This window comes from Nicotiana attenuata, chromosome 10, assembly GCF_001879085.1.
Source record: "Nicotiana attenuata strain UT chromosome 10, NIATTr2, whole genome shotgun sequence".
NCBI lineage: Eukaryota > Viridiplantae > Streptophyta > Magnoliopsida > Solanales > Solanaceae > Nicotiana > Nicotiana attenuata.
Genome location: NC_031998.1, coordinates 36,894,184 through 36,908,683, shown reverse-complemented (window position 1 = coordinate 36,908,683; position 14,500 = coordinate 36,894,184). Strand labels below are relative to the sequence as shown.

The 14,500-nt window shown below is 35.9% G+C and overlaps 1 protein-coding gene across 6 annotated transcripts in view; it reads left to right on the top strand.

Moving 5' to 3' along the window:
- The window catches only part of LOC109233288 (TMV resistance protein N-like), a 12,852-nt gene continuing 2,803 nt past the window's right edge, over nucleotides 4,452-14,500 (top strand). For 2 of the 6 annotated variants that reach the window (XM_019399105.1, XM_019399109.1), the window contains exons 1-6: nucleotides 4,746-6,896; nucleotides 7,547-8,636; nucleotides 8,766-9,053; nucleotides 11,475-13,007; nucleotides 13,077-13,965; nucleotides 14,040-14,276. In XM_019399105.1, the coding sequence (XP_019254650.1) occupies nucleotides 6,418-6,896; nucleotides 7,547-8,636; nucleotides 8,766-9,053; nucleotides 11,475-13,007; nucleotides 13,077-13,886 (4,200 nt within the window). In that variant the 5' untranslated portion in view covers nucleotides 4,746-6,417 and the 3' untranslated portion in view covers nucleotides 13,887-13,965; nucleotides 14,040-14,276. Of the gene's footprint in view, nucleotides 4,688-4,745; nucleotides 6,897-7,546; nucleotides 8,637-8,765; nucleotides 9,054-11,474; nucleotides 13,008-13,076; nucleotides 13,966-14,039; nucleotides 14,277-14,500 lie in introns of those variants that run through there. The other 4 variants (XM_019399108.1, XM_019399106.1, XM_019399110.1 and 1 more) reach the window with 4 other exon arrangements.

Genomic DNA, 14,500 nt, shown 5'->3' with positions numbered 1-14,500 from the left:
CCTCTCAGCCTCAAGAAAAGTCTGATCAGACTCGCGAGCCTTCTTTTCTAACAGGGAAATTCTTCCCATCAATTCTGTACCAATGAGGTTAGCCTACAAAAACAACTCATGAAAGTTAGAATTAAAAAAAAGAAGAATTTATTAAAGAGTAAAGGGAAAGTACCTTCAATGTACATTGAACTATATCATTCATCAAAGTTAGACAACTGTGACTGTCCATCTTCTTTTTCTCAATATCTCCAATTAAGGGTTCAAGCCAAACATCTGCTCTGCCAGACTTCCTTAAAAGACTGTTATTAGCAGGAACCTCAAGTGTTACACTCCTCATATCCATGCTTCTGCTACTAGAACCCTCCTCTGCATAATGAGCAGAGGAAGGGGGAACTATAGAACGAGGAACGGTAGAAGAGGTGAAAATAGTAGTCGAAGGAGTCGAGGCAGGTAAGGGAGCAGAAATTGACAAAGAGGCAGGAACAGACAAAGTGGGTGAGGAAACACTTGAAATTAGAGGAGGAGGAACAGAAAGAACAGGAACGGAAGATGAAAGAGGAATTTCATCTAAAACCGGACCTAATTCACCACTTTCGAAGCCCTCAATAAAGAGGCGATGAGTGGATTCAGGGGAGTCCCTTGGAATGGTTTCTTCATCGGAGGTAATAGTAACGGGTTCGGAGATACGAGCGGGAGAGATTTCAGTTTCATCCTCAGAAACAATGCGCCTCCTGGTTCTAGGACGAGCTGTCAAAGAGGTATCTTCATCTTCATCAACGTTAGAATCCTCTTCAACCACTTTTCTCTTTGACAGTATGGCTTGTGTTCTTTCCAAAGCAAGAGGAGTACTGGAAGAAGCTCGAAGAGTGATAGCTACTTCAGCCGACATCCCTCGAATAGCAAATCCTGACAATAAGAAGGATAAAAAGTTAAAAGAGGGGAAAAGAATTTAACACACGAGAAGCAAAAAGGGATGTATACCGTGAGTTTTCACTTTCCAACCATGTTTGTTGGAAATAGATTTCCAAGTTCGTGCCTCCATAGGCACGGCTTTCAAGACAGCATCTACGAAGCCACGAAAATTAGGAACGGGTTCCACATCTACCATGGTTGCTACAAAAAAGCAAAGGAATAATAATAAAATTAGAAGAGAAGTTGAAATAACGAAAGCAGATACGACAAGGAAGAAAATACTTACATGCAAAGTTCCATTTCTCAGAAAAAGGAATATTTTCACCCACCAAATCAATTGTGGGAACAGCAACAAACCGGGTGTACCAGCCACGGTCGTTATTATCTTCAGGGTTAACCAAAACCCTCTTACTTCTTGCAGTTAAGGTAAAAACACCATTGCGGAATAACTTTGGGTGATAAAGATGAATTAGATGAGGGAAAGTAAAGTCGACATCAGCTTTGGTTGACATATACCTCAAACAAGCTACTGCTCTCCATACGAGAGGACCAACTTGAGCCAAACAAATTTTGAAAAAACGACAGAAATCAAGTATGACTGGATCAATAGCAGGAATAAATCCCAAAGTAAAGGGACAAGTGCAAACGAAAGAAAAGCCAACCCTATAAGAAGATATTCTTTGGTGTGGGGTAGGAATAACTATGTGGGTGTCATCTCTCCAACGACAGTCTCTTCGAACAATTTGAATCAAAGGTTCAGTAATTAAAGAGGTATATTTATCAGCTCTCTCTAATTTAATCACTTGGTCACGAAGGGATTCTTTGTCATGTTCGAAAGATAAATCTGTTGGCACAATTTCTTCAACCAGAGGCTCTTGGTTAGACTCAGAAGATTCTTTACCCTTAGAAGTGGATCTGTTAGAAAGAGAGCCTCTAGAGATATTGACAGAACTAGAAGAAGGAGTGATAGAACCAGAGGTACCACCACGAACCGACCCTGTACCATGAAGCACACCTCCTCTACCTCTTCTATATCTAGCAGGAGCATTGGGGAAACTATCAAGAATTGGAACTCTTTTAGGGTTAGGATTCGAAGACGACATAGTGAGAAGATATGAACAGAAGATATGAACTGAAGAAGAAGTGAACGAGAGTAAATAGCAAGAAATTTGGTAAAAAGCTAGTGAAGAAGAAGACAAAGGAAAAAGGGGGCAAGTTTATATATAAACTCAACCGTCGATAATTAAGAAGTGTAATGATGGAAAGCCTATAATAAAGGTAACTATCACTTCGTGAATAGTGGAGTTAAAAAAGTCTTAGAAAAAGGCTGCAAAATCGCAGAACTTATGAGAAGGTGACACGTATATGGTGCATTAAATAGAAGAGACAATTGAAGCGTCGACACTGTCATAGCATTGATTATGGCAAAAATTCCCTTTTTAGTGAAGATCCACTTCCCAAATATTTAATTGATAAATAAATGGAAAGTGGGGGGACTATCTGTATTGAAAAAAAACTGAATTTATAATTGAAGATGACGTGGCATGACACGTAGACTAGTCAAATGGTCAAAACATGATGAGCAATTAAGAGGCACGGGAGATATCAGATACGAGGAGAAGAAAGTTAAATAGGCACGAGATGTTATTCAAATGATACGAGTCTCGTATCTATTTAACTTAATTAAAGCCAGGAGGTCAGAAGGAATTGAAGATATGAATATGATGGCATAAAGGAGTCTAAATTCAGTATTAAATGCCAAATACGTTAGCGAATCAGTATTGATTAGGAATGATTGTGTAACGTTTAATTTAATGTCATTTAATGCTCATAATTGCCTCTTTAAGGCTAAGGCATTATACCTTTTCCTAGAAAAATCAACTATAAAAGGAGGAGGTCTCAGCATTTGTAAGGACACAAAATATCATTGAGATTACATTGAAATACGAACTTATTTACTGCTTTATTATTTTCAAAAATTTCTTATTCTTTTCGTCTCCTGATTAGCAGTAACCCGATTCTTCTTCTTAATTTCTAGTTTTAACCGAAATTCTATTTTTTTTGGTTAAACAGACTTGTAAACCGGATTATATTTGCAACGACCGCATTGTCCTTTTTATAAGGCATAGTTGGGCGTGATCATTAATATATAAAATAAATATTTTTATAAAAATGAAAACAATACCTATGACTTTGACAATGGGTTCCGGGAGACACCACATCATCAATCAAGCTTTTCAACAATTCGACATCAATATAGTGAGTTGCTTCGGATAGAAATATCTTTCTTCATTACAAAAATATTCCATATGCATAGATGAAACAAGCAAAAGGAGTTAAATTACCTATTCTTAATGTAAATTTTCAAGTGGCAACAATCATAAAAAATAACATAACTTAAAGTTAGACAGAACACTATGAATTTTTTGCGATTCTGCAATATGTGATGTCAATATGGTGGCCGTATATAGTTAGTAACTTAACCGAGGAAATAGAATGAAGATACAAAATCGAAGTAAAAAAAAAGCGTACAATATAGAGAGATGAAGGGGAATATCTTTGGTAGGACTTTTCGTTTTTCACATTTACTATAACACTTCGTTACACTCATCTGCTATAATTATTTGGCTATTGTCATCCATTTTTCCTAATCATTTATTGAAATTAAAATGAGCGGTTAAATGGTCTATATTTCGATAAGAAGTTTAATAAATTTATGGCTTCATACATTAATGATAAAACAATATTTTTGAAGGTAATTTTACTATTTGGTTCAAAAAATTATTGGAGTAGTAGTCTTTAAGTGAAGGGCAAAATACTCGTGTAGTTTTTAATGGGTATTTTCGTATTTTAACTTTAAATGTGAAGCTTCCCGCTTATAATATAATATGATATAGATTAGTAATTTATAAGTACGCAATTTTATTCAAAAAATTTGAAGAATTTAAAAATCACATTGAAAATATCCAAATTTGCCTAAAAATATGGGGGAAGTGCACGGTTGGCCACTAAAAATACATGTATTTACTTTTAAGCCACCGTTTAAAATGTCTTTAGTCTTTAGCCACTGCTTTAATAAACTTTAACTGCCCGGACGAAAATACCCTTTTGTTAATCTCTTTTCTTTTCTTCTTCAAATACTGAAAAAGAGACTTCTACTTATTGCTTGTATCGCCGCCAAGTCTAGCTCCGCCCACCCAGTGTTTCCAATCCACTGTAATTCCGTTTGGAAAGGAAAGGGTAACTCAGTCTTTTCATATTAATTTTAATAGACTAGTGGCTAATTTTGTTCAGCATTAAAAATAGTGGATAAAAAGTAAATACCACTTTAAATAGTGGCTACCCCACGCCAATTTTTACTAAAAATATTGCAAAAGTTAATCCAGGTGCACGTAAGGCGGCCCGAATTGATATCATTCGTCCCAAATGGGCACACAAATGCCTTTATTCACTAAGGGAAAACTATTAAAAATTAATTAATCTCTAATTAATCTGGTTAGTACCAGTGATAGCCACGTGTACAAATTTAACCAAAACACTTATACTTTGCCCTTTCTCCTGCTCACCACCTCTGAGAAATTATCGTATTTTCATCGGAGGAGGTGAAGTCCGGCAATATGATAGGAGTGAACGGAGATCAGACAAGATTTTGGGATAACTTCCTCCGCCGGCGCCGGCGCCGGCGCCGGCGCCACCTCTATTGCTACTTGATCCTTGACCAAATGATGCTCCAACCCCACAACTTGCTTTCAGTTTTTACCTCCTATTAACTATGGTGAAAAAGGTAAAGTTTTAACTCTTTATTATTATTATCCTTTAATTAATCTAAGCACCAATTTTGTTGATTATTTTGCGTGTAAACATCTGGGTAGAGATTTCAGCATCATTTTCTTTACTTTTGCTTCCCTTTTAATAATTTTTTTGCCTTTTGTTTTCTCTTTTCAACTTTACTTTTTTTCTCCTATTTCACCACTGCTCATTCAGGCGTTCTTCTTTGATAGTGAACATGAAATAGGAAGGTGATAAGAAGTTTCCCATAAAGACTATAAATAGTGAAAGAAAGTATAAAAGTCTTACTCTTTATTAAGCACCAGAGCGACCAATTGTGTGAGCTATCAATAAATATAACTCTAAGGATAAGGGATAATTAATCCTAGAATTAAATTTGAGATGAGTTTATCCCACGTTTGGTTGAGATAAAATCGCGCGGTATAACTGATCCCAGAATTAGTTATCTCAGGATTGTAGTGTTATTTTTATCCATATGGGAGGATGGGATAACAATCTCGGAATAACTAATCCCGAGATAATTAATCTTGGAATAACTTGTTTCCCAACCAAACGAACAATATGATCTCGTTGGTACGAGTGATAAAGGATAATTAATTCCGATATTAAATTTGAAATGAGTTTATCCCACTTGTGGTTGGGATAAAATCACGGTATAACTAATTTCGAGATTATTTATCTCGGGATTGTAGTGTTATTTTTATCTCTATGGGAGGATAGGATAACAATCCCGGATAACTAATTCCACGTTAATTGATCCTAGAATAATTTGTTTCCCAACCAAACGACCCATAAGTCTCTAACATAACTCCTCCAAAATCTTAATTTTTTTAGATTTTTATGTACTCGTACTAAATTTGACACTCCTAAAGTGGACAATAAATAGTTGCCTGGGACCTTCTAAGAAGTTGGTCCCCATTAATAATAATGTTGCTGAGACAGTGATGGAACATACTACCTCAGTCTAATTTTCCAATTCACTGTAAATTAACGTGTGGAAAAATGTATATGAGTACGAATGCTAAGAAGACTTCATACCAGGCATTGACTTAAAATGTGGCAAACAACTTAGATATCATTAACAATATTAAATTAGAGTACATTCACCATTGAGAAGCTTGATGACTAATCTAATGGCTTAAAACAACATGAATTCTAACAAAATGTATCAGTGCCTAAAATATACAGTACTACTTAGATATTATATCTATACAGCTCTCTATTTACAAGCTAGTGTCCGCATACTCTAAAATATTTTTGTAACATGTATTACCTCCTAACCTCCAGATGTTCTTCATTTTCTTAACAACGACGACTTTCTTAATCATTGTGATTTAGATAAAACTCGTAGAATCTCAGTCTCACATTCAATGTTTTAACTGCAAGTAAAAGTAGTATTAATTCTAATAAAGAATTTGTTTTGATTGCCTTCTCATTTGTTTTTCTTCGTCTTTTCCAACTTTGGCTTTTCATCCTTTTTGACCAAGTCATCTTCCCCGTTTCACTCTTTAATTTCTCACAATAATGAAAAAGGCAGGGTTCAATTTTATGACGGATAGAAAGACCAAATTATGCATTTTACATACATGAGAATTGATTTGCCTATTAGGCTTCAAATATTTCTCTCTAATTATTAAGCACCTCAACAACCCAATTGTTTCAGTTTTCTCATCATATACCCAAAGCTGAGAATTTCCTGTTAGTCTTAAGCAATATTCTTCAACAATGTCTTACGCCTCTTCTTCACAAGTTTTCAAATATGATGTATTTTTGAGTTTTAGAGGTGAAGATACACGTAAAAACTTTGTGAGTCATCTGTATAATGCTTTGAAACAAAGAGGAATTGATGTTTTTAAAGATGACGAGCGTCTGGAAACAAGAAAACCAATTTCTGATGAACTTTTGAAAGCCATAGAAGACTCCAGATTTGCGGTCGTGATATTTTCAAAAAGCTATGCATCCTCAAGATGGTGCTTAGAGGAGCTTGCCCACATCATAAAGTGTCAAAATGAATTGGAGCAGACTGTGATTCCAATCTTTTATGATGTGAGTCCATCTGATGTACGCCATCAAAGTCCACCATTTGCCGAGTCATTTTCCCAACATGAGGAAAAATACAAAGATGATATGGAGAAGGTTCAAAGATGGAGGGATGCATTTGCGGAGGCTGGAAAATTATCAGGGCATGATCTAAAAAATTATAAGTTAGCTTTCTTTTCTTTTTCTTTTTTGCTTTCTCGTTTTACAAGAGGAAATAGGACCAAACTATAAGTTAAGTTACATTTCCAAATAAGTATCATCTGTGTATTTTGCCTAAAAGGAAAAGAAGATCCGATCCAGAAGCTGAGACATGTAGCCGGTTTACTTGTATTTATAATAAAAAACAAATTTAATGAACAGACCTTGAGCATGTGCTTTTTTAATAAATGTACCGACAGTACTAGGAGTGCCACATAATAAGTTCTTCTTGATATGGTATATAGACATCATTGCAAGATGTCATGATTTTCTTAAAATTCTCCAGATTTGTCTTACAATATCGTCATTTTGTTCTGCAATATTTTGAACATGTTTAGTTGATTATTAGACTTAGATAGGTAAAACAGTAAAATTATGGAATCAGGAATGAATATATAAAATTGATGGAAGATATTTTTCTGATTTATCTAGATAAGGCTTACAATTATTTCTAGAGTAGATTTTTGGAGATATAACATTATAATTAACAATGAGTAGTTGATATAAGCTATCCTGTAGCATTATTGTGGGCATTTATTTTAGAGAACAGTCTATTAAAACACTATGTTAACTTCTGTTTAATTTACATACTTTCCCTTTGCATCGCAATGTGTAGGGATGAGGTTGATTGCATCAATAAGGTAGTTGATTACATACTACCAAAGTCACTTCAAGCTATCCCACCGTCATCCGGAAGCTTAGTGGGTGTGGAACCTCAAATGGAGAAAATAATTTCATTATGGGATATGGAAGCAAATGATGTTCGTTCCATTGGAATATGGGGGATGAGCGGTATTGGCAAGACAGAAATTGTAAGTATCATATATGAGAGATATCGTCATCTGTTTGATGCTGATTGTTTTCTTGGTGATGTTGGAGAAATGTACCAGAAAAAGGGTCTTACATGGCTACAACAAGCTCTCATCCGTAAGCTATTGGGGAAAAAGATACCTATAACTAGTGAACGCGAAGGTGCCATACTTATAAGGAATCAGCTTCGCTGGAAGAAAGTTCTGGTCATTCTTGATGATGTAAACCATCTAAATCAACTAAAATTTTTAGTTGGAGGGACAGAGTGGTTTGGCAGGGGTAGTAGAGTTTTGATTACCACGAGAGACAAGCACCTGATAATCGCTCATGTAGGGGAGAATAAAGTGTATGAAGTCCTATTATTATCTGAGAATGATGCTCTTGAACTGTTTTGCCTGCATGCTTTCAAGAGAAAATCTCCAGAGAGAGATTTTGAGGAGCTTTCAAGGGAAGTGGTGAAGTATGCTGATGGACTCCCTTTAGCTCTTGAAATTTTGGGTCCTTCTTTTTGTGGACGAAACAAAGAGCAATGGAGAGATATAATTGATAGACTGAAAAAAATCCCTAATGATGACATTTTAGGAAAACTTAAGATTGGTCTTGATGGATTGAATAAAGATGAGATGAGAATATTTTTGGATATCGCATGCTTGTACAATCATGAACAAAGATATTATGTGGAACGAATACTTAAGAGTTGTGGTATTCATCACTTGATAGGAATAAGCCGTCTCATTGAAAAATCTCTCTTATCCATCAGTAGAGATGGCTACAGCTACATACTTAATATGCATAGTTTGATTAGAGGAATGGGTGAAAATGTCCTGAAGGAAGAGCACACAAACAGCAGAATATGGCTTCATGAGGAGGTTCATGACCTTTTTGCTGGAAAGTTGGTAAGGGATATTTGAACAAAATTGATAGTTTTGTAAGCTGATAGTATTGTGCCTTTGTTTCGTTGAGTTTTTTCTGCTTTTTTTTTAATTGATTACTTGAAAAATAGATATATGTTTCTTTCTTTACAGAAAAAAGAAAAGGTGGAAAGCCTGAAGATCCCAAAAGGTTACAATTTTGAAGATGAAAGTTTAAATCATAACAAGGTATTGAAGAGGATGCAAAGCTTACAGGTATTAATAGTTGATAATAAAACTTTTTGCTCGGAAAGCACTGTCACTTGTCTTCCTTCTAGCCTGCGGTGGATTCAATGGCCGTTCTATCCTTCAAGTTCATTGCCGCAGAGATTTGAACCATCACACCTCGTGGGGCTTATATTATATAATAGTCGGCTTGTCGAACTTTGGCCAATATCAAAGGTATTCTTGCTCTCTTTCTCTCTCTCTCTCTCTCTCTCACACACACACACACACACACACACTCTCTCTCTCTCTCCAATACAACAAAATTCCATTTTTTTGTTTGCTAGGTTTAATGCACAAAAATTAATCACTCCACGTTTTAAATGCTACATGCAAATATGCAATATAGTATTGGTAATCACTCACTTGAAAAGTGAAAATTTAAACTTACTGGTCCAGTGAACAAAATTCATCCAAAATCAGACCTATGATCTTTTGCTCTCACTCCACAACTCATATTTCCATCTTGTTTTCCCAATTAAATCTTCAAAATATATAGGTGGAATCGCGATCTAAACCTTGAAAAATCGATGCATGTCCTGTTTTGAGTTGATAAACTGTATATCAAAAGATGGGTCAACAAACTTTGTTTGTAGGAGCAAATATAATAAATAAATCTACTGGGAAGCATGCAAAAGGACTTAAACATGCTATGTACTTGTTTCTGTAATTCATATTCACTAAACATTCATATTTATGAACCTTCAAAAGTGAAGAAAGCATTTAAATACATTATATATGGGTTACCCACATTTTGACTTCTCCAAAATACGCCGAGCTCAGTCACAAGAGCTAGTAACCCAAGTGGGGGCATTAACATGGTGGAATGTTGGGCCTGTCCAAAAGGCAGGACTTGGGTAGCTAATTTCTGGCCTGCCCTCTCCAAGCTCAGAGTTGGGCCACGTGGTCCATGCCAAAGGCTTGGGCTGCTTGGCTCCTAATGTGGGGTGGATCGCGTGAGGCTTGTTTCACAGAGCAACGATGAGCTCCCGCTCTGTGTAGTGGAAGGATAACGAGTCGGTGCTACTCAGGCCCAACAAGTGCCTGATGGGCTGCTCTAATCAAACCACCACTTTTTTAAAAAAAAAAAAATTAAAAAAAATTCTCCAAAATACATCTGACAAGACATGCCACCACGTTAGATATAAGGAGTTTTTGGTCTTTAATCCAAATCCCTAAATTTCCTCTCCATTTCTTTCCCATTTTGCTCCCCGATTGAATTCCAGCGAACCCAATCCCAAATTTCTATTCCTTCCTCCTCCTCAATCTTCTTGTAGTTTGTAGATGTATTCTGACAAAACATTCCAATAACATAACAAACATTGACACCAGAGAGAGGTTAAAGCTGGTGAGTGAAACATCAAACTGAATTTTGATTAAAAAAATTGAACTTTGGCCAAATAACAGCATCCTAAATTGTGCATCTTCGTAAGAAGAGCTCCCCATCCTTTACGACTTTCCTCTTCCGCTTCTTATAAGAATTTAGTATACCTAATATTGTATTCTTTCAAATGTTGAAGAGAAATATTAAGTCAACGGGGAAACCTGTGCTGAATTCTTTCTGAATATAATCAAACAGTAATTGTTGGGCATCATAAAATCAAAAAGCAAAAAATAAATAAATTATGTACACCATAATCTGCCAGAAGGATGGAACCATTAAAAAAAACAAATATAGCTATCTTTGCTTTCTATAGGAACGGGGTTTTAAATTAACTTAAAATGATGTACTTTATCACAAAGAACAACAACAACAACAACATACCCAGTAATATCCCACACTGTGGAGTCTGGGGAGGGTAGTGTGTACGTAGACCTTAACCCTATCTTGTGAGGATAGAGAGGCTGTTTCCAATACTTTATCACAAAGAATAATAAAGAAACTATTTTCATGTGAAATATTTTTAATTTTTGGATTTCGCAATTTCAAATGTATGGCAATTTGATGCGAAGTTCTTGCACAAAATAATAGAATAATGATTCTCAACAAATCTTTATAATTATAGAACATCTTGAATATACACTTGTTTTTGTGTATAATTTATTTCTAAAGATAATCTAAGTAATAAAGAGCTTGAATTGGCATAAAAACTTCTCCCTTTTATAATTTGATTTATCACTTCTCTAAAGATGACATGTAAGCACCGGGGTTGAAGTGTTAGCGCCAGGGTAGTCCCTCACGGCGTAAGCCCTATAAATATTTTATTTTCAATATCTTAAAAAGTAAAATCTAAAAAGGATCTATGATATTAAAAAAGTTTTTATTTTCATTGTGAAATTAAAAGAGAAGAAATATATTTTTAGATGTTAAGACAATTATGTATCTCAAAAACAAAACTGAAAGCTTGTTTCTATTTTCCACATTAGCTACTGTTTAAATTTTTTTTCTCGTCCAGTCTACTTACTTTAGTGACCATTCTGAAAACGAAACTTTTCCGTTTTAATTAGCTTGCATTTTCCGTCAATTCTGTAACAACCTTCTCTTCTCCCTCTCTCTTTTTGTTTTCCCTCCACAAAATACAATCGGAATATTTCTATTATTACTACTTAAGTTCACAGAAACATTATGTTTTCTATTCCACTCTTGTATGAAAACAGAGATTGAACAAGTTGAAGCATTTGGATCTAACCAAGAGCCTCAGGTTAACAAAAAGCCCTAATTTTGGTGATATGCCAAACTTGGAGACACTAAGTTTGTGTGGGTGTATGAATTTGGAAGAGGTCCATCCGTCTCTTGGACATTGCAGAATGCTTAAAGAATTGAATTTGCGGGGTTGTACAAAACTTAAGAAGCTTCCAAAATTTGTTTCCATGGAATCTCTTGAGACTCTCGACCTTCGTGAATGCACAAGTTTAAGAAAATTTCCAAAAATCTGTGGAAATATGCAGCATTTATCAGAACTCTATGTGGAATCCCCCCGGATAAGAAGCTTACCCCCTTCTCTCAGTGGTCTAAGCAAATTACATTTGAGAGATTGTGAAGATCTTGAAAGTATTCCAGACACTAGCATTCAAATTCTTAGATTTCTGAAGATTTCAGATAGCAAGAAACTAGCAGTGCCAAACAGCCTTTTTGAATCAGAGCAATTGGAGGAACTTTATATATACCATTGTTCTAGATTGGTAGAGCTCCCCCTATCTGTCGGAGTTCAAAAGAAGCTTATTGAGTTGGTTTTAGAAGACTGTCAGAATTTAAAGAAGCTTCCAAACTCTATTCAGATGAAGTCCCTTACACAACTCAAGATATCTAATTGCCCAAAATTAGATACATTTCCAGAAATCAATGGAGATATTCATTCCTTGGAAGAACTGACCATACAATTTACAGGGATAAGAGAACTGCCTTCATCCATTGGGGATCTGAGCAACCTCGAATATCTCAATCTGAAAGGATGTGAAGATCTTGTAAGTCTGCCTTCATCCATTGGGGATCTGAGCAACCTCGAATATCTCAATCTGAAAGGATGTGAAGATCTTGTAAGTCTGCCCAACAGCCTTTGTAATTTGAAGAAGCTTGAAGAACTTGTTCTCGAAGGCTGCAAAAAGTTAGAGAAGCTTCCAGAAAACATTGGTGATCTTCAACGGTTAAAAGAACTTGATGCAAGTGATACTGCAATATCCCAACCACCTCCCTCCATCACCAAGCTTCGCAATCTGGAGATGTTACGATTCTCGCATGCTGTACAACAAGTGCAGCATTCGTCAAGTTTTGTTTCACATCAACTATTAGCTTTTTCCTCCTTGACAGAACTTCATCTTGGTAATTGCAACATATTGGGTGGACTTCCTGAGGATTTTGGATCTTTGCACTCTCTGGAAGAGTTGAATTTAAGAGGAAGCAATATTTCTTGTTTACCCAAAAGCATCAACAAACTCGTAAGCATTAAATCCCTGGATGTGCGATTCTGTCAGAATCTTAATGAACTTGAACTACCCCCAAATTTAGAGCAGTTATATGCAGATTATCATTTAGCCATGAAGAGCATCAGAGATATAGTATTTAAGTGTGTTAAGTTGCATGCCATCTGTATATCATGGTATGGTCATGAAAGGACCGAATGCGGAATTGTCATAACTAACCAAGTTAATGTGTTGAAGTTCCTACAGCATTTTCTCAGGACATATATCCAGGTTTTTGTCTCTCCCTCACATATGAATGTCAATTAATTGATCTATACTAATAATGATCTTCTGTTGCAGTGTGACTTTCACCTGAGGAGCTACTTTTGCATTACTTTCCCTGAAGTCAGCATACCAGAGTCGTTCGATTATCAGTTTATAAATCAATCAAAGATCTCAATTTGTCTAAACCCATCCTGGTATACCCATAAATTCCTGGGTTTTTCGATATGCTTCTATTCTGATAGATGTAGAGTTGATCTAAAAGCTACATTGGTCTGCAAGCCTGAAAGAAAACATTCCTTGATGTTTCACATCCACCAACGTTGCCTTAACTTTCCTTCTGTCTTGTGGTACTACATACCATTTAAAGCATTGTGGCGCACTTCTGACAATAAAGAAGAGAAGAACCTAAATGATTATTGCCTATTTGAGGTATCCTCAGAAGCGGAAGCATGTTGGGGAATTCGCCTGGAATATGAGAATAAAGTTAGGAGATGGAGAAGGAAGCAACGGGTGACACAAAGTCTCAAACTCCATCCAGTTCCGCAAAATGATAATGCAGTGACAACTGAAATTGGCTGTTCTATGGTATTTGAACAACTAGAGCCATCATGCGGTTCTGGTTCGCAGGCGTTTGTTGAGAATACCATCACAACAGAGAGGGGACTACATTTGGAGTATGAGAATAAAGCTCTAGAGATGGATCAAGCAACAATGGTAGTTCAGAAGGAACATGAATCTCAGAATGTTGAGCTGATTAGAGTTTGTGATAGCCTATCAAAGAAGATGGACGATGCTTCAAGAAAGAGAAAGAGAAAGAGAAATAGAAAGAAAAAGAGAAAGATGGCATGGGAAAATGAGACCAGCATCTCTCATAGCCCCAACTAGCTTGCATGATTTTGATTGGATCAGGAGAATCCTCTTAGATTTTTAGCAAATATTGGGTACCCGAAAGGAGAAAATCAAGGTTAGCGTCGAAATCTAGACAATTCTCGTGTTCATGTATATATTTACACTTAATTTCATGTTTCTTGGATGTAGGAAGCATCTATCCAATTGAATTTTAAACACAAAGAAGGTGTGTAATAGTGCAGCAATTACTCAACATCAACGCCATATGCTTGAAACTATGCAAGTAAGTGCTCGTTACCATTTTGTCGAGAAAGGTACCTGATATTGCTCCTACCACTTTATTCTTTCCTTTGATGCTTTAGGCCTCTGCTTCTATGTCTCTCTCAGTAAAGCTAAGTGCAAGGTAGCTAGTGATATCATCCTCAGGTAACAGGGCAATTCTACTTGTTTTAATTTTTCCCTTAAATTTTATCGTAGCAGGGGGAACTGGAAAGAATTTTAATGATTTGAAAATAATTTAAGAAAACAATTCTGACATTCGTACATAGCCTAATCTATTTTAGACAAATATATGCTTTTGGCTTTAGGTTGGTGCTATGTATCTCTGAGTATACTTGATCATCTGAAATATTTATAATATAATATATATA